We start from the raw sequence: 8,310 nt of genomic DNA, 5'->3' as shown, positions 1-8,310 counted from the left end.
AGCAATTTACCATGTCTCTCCTCTTTTTCCCTTTCAAAATGTCACTTTCTTTCTGTATAAAAGTTACAATGAAGCTATGGCAAACCAAAAGAAAAAACTTGTATTTTTCTTTTTTCCTTTTGAAGTTCTTGGATTGGGAATCAAGTGGGAATCAAGGAATATTAATTGAGGGATTTGGATATAATATATATATTTACACACATATACGGTGGTTCTATTCACATTACTTTGGTACCCACACTACATTTTTAATTATTTTTTTTATATTTCAAAAATATCCTTTATTAAAAGGTCTCAAATACCTTTAATACATAAATAGGATAACATAAATTGTTTAGTACACTTAATAGAGTTTTAGAAATAATAATAATAAACACTAAAAATGAAGACAATGAAATTTAGCGTTCAAGAGAAAAAAATTAACAAAAATAATTGGCAAATCATTCCTTTCAATCCTAAAAATGTAGATATCTAGCTTTCTTTTATTATTTTTTTGCTTTCTCTTTGAATTTTTTATCTACTTTTTTTCGTTTAATTTTCATTCTATTTATTATTTCAACAAGTAGTTTTGTTGTATACATTCTGAAGCTATTCGATATATATACCTTAAACAGTTTAATCTTGTTTGAGTTATGAATAGTAGAGAAAATAATTGTTTGAACAATTTATAAAGGCATTCGGTATACATAATTCGGATAAATTGAATATGAATGGGTTATGAATACCGGACTACTTTAGAAGCCGTTTGGTATATATAACCCAAACGAATTATATATGTTCAAGTTACATATACCGGACTATAGAGTTATATTCGAATTCTGTAATCCAAATAGAATGAAGTTCTGATATATATAATCAGGACGAATTGTATTTATCCGAGTCAAATATACTGGACTACAAAGTTTTATTTGTGTTATGCAATTAGGATGAAAACGCATCCATTCAAGTTATATAGACTAGACTCAAATAAGAAAAAGAAAAAAATTTAGAGAAAAACAAGGAAAAAAAAAAAAGAAATACAAGAAAAAAAGAAAATATCTTTTTGTAAATGAGTTAATCTAAAAAGGATTGTGAAGATAAAGAATACAAAACTCTTATAATTTGTTGTTGTTTTGACCAAAAAATGGAAAAAAAGAAGAAGAAGAAAACAAAAGAGGCTAAGAAATCATTCGATAAGAAACAAAGATACAAGCTGATTGTGAATGTGATTGTAGGTTTAGACATTCCAGGCTATTGCATGTAAGATAAAATAACAGTAGAGGTTGTTAAAAATGAAGTGGATTTAGGGACTTGAAAATTAGCATGGTTATATAATGTATGAATTTAATTTAAAAGAAAAGTAAAAATAGTAAAATGTGGTTATGTATATAAATATATTTAATGGTAAATTAAGTATAAATGATTGGAGCACATGGTAAAATTAAAATAAAAATAAATTTGTGTAGAATGTAATGTAGAAATTAAAATTTACAATGTGAATATAATCATATATATATATATGTATGTATATATGTATAACAAAAAGAGTAATATATATAAAAATCTTAAGACGGAGGAGAGTAATACATTAAAAAATGATTGAGGATTTTTTTGGAATCTTTTTACAACAAAAATGGAGAATATCTTTAGACGGTGAGTGAATTGTCAAAAAATAATTTCATAAAAGCAGAATAACATAAAAAGTTTCATAAAACAGCGAATAAAAATAATAAAATAAAATACAAAAACAAATCACTTAAAATATTATAGATTAATAGTAAATTTAATTTTAAATAAAAATTATTAAAAAATAAACTAAATATTGTATCATATTAATATTAATACTTTTCTATTTTAATAGTTAATAGTAAATGGATTTTAAATGGACAAAATCATAAAAGTTTGAAACTGCTCTTACATATATTTCTTGCGTAAGCTGAAAGCTAGGTGGCTAAATGAGAGCTGTTGAAATTTTGTCATAAATAAGGTTGCTTCATTTTTTATTCAAAAAAATAAAAGGTTGCGTCATTTTTATTTTTATTTTTTATTTTTAGGTCCCCGATGTTAATAGTAAATTCATTGGATAATCAAGACCTTTATTGGTTTTCTGGAACGGGACCCACTCCAACTGGTCAGCCACAAAAAAATAAAAATTGAAATAGAAATAGAAATAAAAAAAGAAAAACAAAAATTCTAATTTCTTTCAATTCGCATTGTCTTTCTCATCGCCTCCTCAGCATGGCAATCTTTTCGTGATACCGTTTGTCTCTCATCTCCTTTCTTGAATTTTCTTTTTTCTTTTTTTTCTGTTTGTTTCTCGGTAAAATTCTTGAGCGTTGCAAAAAGAAAAATTGTTCCTTTTGGCTGATCCGACTCTGAAGCTATATTCGTAGAATTGAAGCCACTCGCCGCGTTGGTTTACAGGTATGACCTCTCATAACCTTGCTTTGTGAATACCATTTCTACCTTAGTACAACAACTTATAGTTTCTTAGATTATGTTGTATACTTATCTTAATGGTTAGAGAAGACCGTAGTTTTATGAGTTTCCTTAGGAAATTGGAACCCTAATTTTGTATATTTGTAGATTTGGGAAATTAGATGATGCTTCTTGTAGATTGAGATTTGGATCTGCGGTTTTGTTTTGTGTAATAAATATCGGTGGCATAATTCTTTTGGAGTAGAATTAAATGTGCGTCTTATGTTGTACGGTTGCAACGGATTAATTGTAATTTATGGGTCTCATAGTAATGGATTTTGGCGATCCAGTTCGGTTCGATTGGGTGTTTGTATGTAAAATTAAATTTTTATAAAATTTAAAGCATGTGATATTAGTTTAGCTCGGATGCGCAGACTTTGGTGCACGAATTTAAGTTGTAATTTGTTGGCACCTATTTGTGTAACCAATCTTAAAGTTATATGCTTTGTGGTTTCTATGTGCTGTTTTTCGTGTTGGTAACAATTGCAAATGATTGTTCGATCTTTTGAGAAATTGGTCTTCAAATATTAGCTCATTTCTTAGTTTGGGGTGCTTTTAAGTTATATTTTAAGTTTCATAAATTTGCATAGAATGATATTTGTATAACCAATCTTAAAGTTATATTCTTTGTGGTATCTATGTGCTGTTTGAGTATGTTTTCGTTTTGGTAACAATTGCAAATGATTATTAGAGCTCTTGAGAAATTGGTCTTCAGATATGAGCTTATTTCTTACTTTGGGGTGTTTTTAAGTTTCAAAAATTTGTTTGGATTGCCTAAACCTTTTTTTTCGTCATCATTTTTGCACAATTTTTTCTGGCAAAGCATTTTCTCAATGAGATTAGTGCTTTTGTTTTGATTATTTTTCTTATGTGTGTTTGCATGTGATTCCTGCCTCCATCATGCTGCAATATATGTGACTATTACTGACTACTATCTCTTGGCCTTTGTTGGTTATATAAGCGGTGAGAATGTCGACTCCTGCAAGGAAGAGACTGATGAGAGATTTCAAGAGGTTGCAACAAGATCCCCCTGCAGGCATAAGTGGTGCCCCTCAGGACAATAATATTATGCTTTGGAATGCCGTTATATTTGGGTATGGATGGAAATTTCTAATACTGTGTTTTTGCCCTTATATACTGTATGCATCTTGATGGTTTAAATGAGACCCTACTTATGCAGTTTCTTTCTTTGATGGCAGGCCTGATGACACCCCATGGGATGGAGGTAAGCTTAAGCCGTGCTCTGACTAATATTTGAGAATACATTTTATCATGCTGCATTTGGTTCTTCTTTCTTATTTTACTGTCAAGCCATGTTCTGTAATAGTTAATCTGGTATAGTGTTTTTGTTTTCGATTGAGGGATGTTCCTGTGCTTTGTTTCTGATATGTTTGATTTAAATTACTTTCCCCTCTTTGTGTATGATTTACTTATATTCTGAAAAGGTCCTTATAATTCTTGTTGCTTATTACTGTTACAAAATCTATGAATCCTTCAGGTACGTTTAAATTGACACTTCAATTTACGGAGGATTATCCAAATAAGCCACCGACAGTTCGCTTTGTTTCTAGAATGTTTCATCCCAACAGTAAGTCAGATACTAATACTACATTTCAATTAATGTGCACAGTTGTGTAAACGCACACATGCTTGAAGCTATTCATGTGGACCCACAGAACTATGTATTTGATTCTTTTTAAGCATAATTGTAAAATGTCAGTTCATTTTCTTATATTTCTTGAGAGCTTTGCTTGTTGAAACAGTACATGTTACTTTTAGTGTCCTGAAGGTTCATTTTATCTGCTAAAGCTGGATTTTTATTTATTTATTTATTTTTGCAATGTACTTTATTAGAATTGAATATCAAACCACCTAAGTTCTTATCAATTTCATTTTTATAAGTGAAGAAAAGTAGGCCCACCATCATTTTCTTTTGTTAATTGGTAGGCCTATATTATCTACCCCAGCTAGAGTCTTAGGGGTGAAAAAGGAAATTGGAGGAAAAGAGTAGCATTTTTTGTTATTAGTTGATAATATATGTTCATATTTTGCTAATAGTTTCAACTGTTTCCAATTGTATGTTCGTCATTTTTCTTTCTTTCTTTCAGTTTATGCAGATGGGAGTATTTGCTTGGACATTCTACAGAATCAGTGGAGTCCCATCTATGACGTAGCAGCCATACTCACATCAATCCAGGTATTAAATGATTTTATATCTGTTGTTCTTTAGTTAGTAATACGGACTTTTGAGTGTAAGCTGTTTTTTTTTATCTGTGGGCTCTTTGTGTTGGGCTATGCTTGTATAGATAGCCTTCTTTCAGTTTGCTATAGAGGTCTTTGGCTCCTTTCCTGTCTCATCATGTTCATACCAACCTATAAGAAAGCACCTCTTTTTAACCCATCACCATGGTTATAGTAGATTGATATCTTCGCTTCTTTTCCTTCGACTAATCTTACTGTATGTTTTTCAAAAATAATACTTGAGTATCAAATAAACCTTCCCAGACGTATACCAGGTGCCATATGTCAATATTCGATTGATAATCAGTTATATTAATATGATAACCAATAAAATATTGACACACGGCATTTGGTATTTATCTTGGTAGACTTATTTGATACGTCAAGCATTAATCTTTCTTAAAAGCGTTCCTGCACTTGAATTTTCCATTTTCTTTTCAAGTTTCTTCATGGATATTAGTGCAGGATTTAAATTTTACACAAATACCAATATACTATGTTTGCTGCTTTTTAGAGAGGAAAACAAAGTGTGTTGAATGTATCCATGTGTTAATGCAGTTAGAACTTCCTTGATTCCCTTATCTCGACAATAGTATGCTCGTCTCTCTCTCACTTTAAAAAAATACTGTTGAGGTTCCCTTTTTATCATGTCTTTATAGTAGATTGATATCTTCGCTTCTTTTCCTTCGACTTATCTTACTGTATGTTTTTCAAAAATAATACTTGAGTATCAAATAAACCTTCCCAGACGTATACCAGGTGCCATATGTCAATATTCGATTGATAATCAGTTATATTAATATGATAACCAATAAAATATTGACACACGGCATTTGGTCTTTATCTTGGTAGACTTATTTGATACGTCAAGCATTAATCTTTCTTAAAAGCGTTCCTGCACTTGAATTTTCCATTTTCTTTTCAAGTTTCTTCATGGATATTAGTGCAGGATTTAAATTTTACACAAATACCAATATACTATGTTTGCTGCTTTTTAGAGAGGAAAACAAAATGTGTTGAATGTATCCATGTGTTAATGCAGTTAGAACTTCCTTGATTCCCTTATCTTGACAATAGTATGCTCGTCTGTCTCTCACTTTAAAAAAATACTGTTTAGGTTCCCTTTTTATCATGTCTTGCTTGGAATTCACATATAAATTATAATTAACAATGACATGTGACATTTGTGGATAGGTTTATACTGAGATATTTATTTTTTGTGGGTGCAGTCATTGCTATGTGATCCAAACCCAAACTCTCCTGCAAATTCAGAAGCTGCACGAATGTTTAGTGAGAACAAGCGTGAATACAATAGGAGAGTTCGCGAAATTGTTGAGCAGAGCTGGACTGCTGATTAAATTTCTCCCGCTTAGTTGCTAGGAAACTTTAAAATTTCAGTCAGACTGGCCTGTTTGAATAACATTGAAATTTGAAGACTATTTGTGATTATGTGTGATATTTGTCTGTCTTCCATGGACAGATGTTCGGCCACTTAATGTGTCCCTCTGTTATATTTGTCTGCCCATTAGCTCGGATAAGAAAAGGTTAGTTCTTCTCATTGTTTCCAAGCTTGGTATTGAGGTAAACAGATTGTTGCTAATCGTACTGCCTGGTAAAAAATTCACGAGGTGAAGTTTACCCTGCGTTGCTTGCACTTTTGATACATCAGTATGTGATTAATAAAATCAGTGTGATAAGCAAGTTTGCAAGATAGATCATTACATATGACGAAATCGGTAGGACTTTTAAGTAAAAATTATTAGTTATATTTTACATTTATTTATAAGACGAGGTCTCTTGCTTGTAATTGTACTTTGGACTGTCCTTTTAAGCCCTTTTCAAACTGTGAAGTAAACAACATATAACTCAATGTTGAGGGCTAAAAGGATGGTTTTCCATGAGTTTTCATATCGAAAGATGGAATGGAAGTGGAATTGTGCACGCATGTACGTCAAGCTTCATTTCTTCTAATTCACTCGTGGCATTGACTAGCTTACCTGTAAGATCTCTGTTAGTATGACGTTAGTTGACTTACGTGTCGCACATTGGGTTTTCTAGAACATTGCTTACAGGTTATTTTACACCCTTAAGAAGTGTTGTTTGCCAAGTCTAACGTGACCGGAGCATGGATACAGGTGGTGGAAATTTGTGGGTCATGAACTCAAATCAATCTTGGTATTGAAAAAATTCATCAAAACCTGATTTCTCTGAGGGGAAGAAGGGGGAATTACGAATCATAATCCTCCGGGAAGGAAGGCGTTCTGGCCTTTCGCAGCCCATTATGTACACCGAATTATAAAAAAAGAAAAAAAAAATCGAATATCAAATGCAAAGCAATTATATAATATCTTTGGTGACTAATATCATTGCTTTACAATAATGTTAAGAGGTCTATCATTATAGATTATATTAATTTTATAGATTATATTTATTTGTCATCATATTTTGATATTATTGTTTTACTTTATAATAATATCAGTGATCATCATTATCTTTATCATTATAGATTATATTAACTTGTGATTATATTTTACACAATAAAAAGTGAGTTTTGACTTTTAAATGTAAAAAGGTCAAATCAAATCTATGTACTCTTTAATATAGAAATAGATTTTAACATTAACAAATTCTATTCTGTAAAATACAAAATAACTTAACTAGATATATTCTATGTGATACAAAATGGAGTTGACTTTTAAATATAAAAGATCAAATCAAATTTACATACTTTGTAATATAAAAGTGGATTTTAACATTAACAAATCCTATTATGTTGTTAAACAAATCCTATTTTGTTAAAAAAGACTTGACTCTTCAAATATGAAAAGGGCTTAACTTTCTAAATATAAAAAGTAAAATCAAATCTCCATCCGTTGTAATATAAAATACAAAGTAGATTTTATTTTTCAAATGTAAAAAGTCAAATCAAATCGATAATATTAAAATGGACTTGACACTTTAAGATATATTTAATATTATATTAATATAATTTAATGCTATTATTAGTTTCATGGTCACTATCTATTTTAATTATTAATTCATTGTTTTTATAAAATAAGTGAAATAATAAAATAATTGAGAGTAAATTCTAATATATATATATATATATATACACACACACAAAGTTGATACAGAGAGTTACTCCGCACCTCTTTAAATGCACCATTCATAGACGTAACGTCCATTTAATTAAAACGATGCGTTTTAGAGATCTCGTCTTAAAAAAAAAAAAAAAATACATACACTGCATCTTCATAGACGTAACATCCATTTGATTAAAACGATGCGTTTAAAGATCCTCACTTTAAAAAAAATAATAAAAAAATAAAAATACATACACTGTTGTGTCTCTTCCTTCCCCTCTTCGGTCTAACCCAATTCTTTCCTCTCTTCCTTCCTAAAATCAATCCTCCTTTTTAAAAAAACACACTGCTGTGTCTCTAAAATCCCTCTCTTCCTTTCTAAAATCCCTAAAATTTCAATTCCCAGCTACTAAACTCTTTCCTTTCTTCCTTCTTCAATCTGACCCACCTCTTGGAATGCACCCTTCATGGACATAACGTCCATTTAATTAAAACGGTGAGTTTTAGAGATCCCCTCTTAAAAAAATAA

General features: G+C 30.3%; 1 protein-coding gene across 1 annotated transcript; it reads left to right on the top strand.

The window, feature by feature from the left end:
- The first annotated feature begins 2,172 nt into the window (after nucleotides 1–2,172).
- Nucleotides 2,173–6,256, top strand: LOC107428838 (ubiquitin-conjugating enzyme E2 2). The gene is made up of 6 exons (XM_048463015.2): nucleotides 2,173–2,403; nucleotides 3,419–3,551; nucleotides 3,657–3,682; nucleotides 3,956–4,045; nucleotides 4,566–4,654; nucleotides 5,928–6,256. The coding sequence occupies exons 2-6, from the start codon at nucleotides 3,427–3,429 to the stop codon at nucleotides 6,054–6,056; spliced, it is 459 nt and encodes a 152-aa protein (XP_048318972.1). The 5' UTR covers nucleotides 2,173–2,403; nucleotides 3,419–3,426; the 3' UTR covers nucleotides 6,057–6,256.
- Nucleotides 6,257–8,310: the final 2,054 nt, after the last annotated feature.

This window comes from Ziziphus jujuba, chromosome 12 (genome assembly GCF_031755915.1).
Source record: "Ziziphus jujuba cultivar Dongzao chromosome 12, ASM3175591v1".
In the NCBI taxonomy this organism is placed as follows: Eukaryota; Viridiplantae; Streptophyta; class Magnoliopsida; order Rosales; family Rhamnaceae; genus Ziziphus; species Ziziphus jujuba.
This window is presented reverse-complemented; position numbering and strand designations above follow the sequence as displayed.

Bases quoted from the DNA above. Each gene is read 5' to 3' on its own strand.
- LOC107428838 (XM_048463015.2), top strand. From the start codon at position 3,427: ATGTCGACTCCTGCAAGGAAGAGACTGATGAGAGATTTCAAGAGGTTG. The intron at 3,552-3,656 runs GTATGGATGGAA...CTTTGATGGCAG, and splicing joins TGGAATGCCGTTATATTTGG to GCCTGATGACACCCCATGGG. The intron at 4,046-4,565 runs GTAAGTCAGATA...TCTTTCTTTCAG, and splicing joins TAGAATGTTTCATCCCAACA to TTTATGCAGATGGGAGTATT.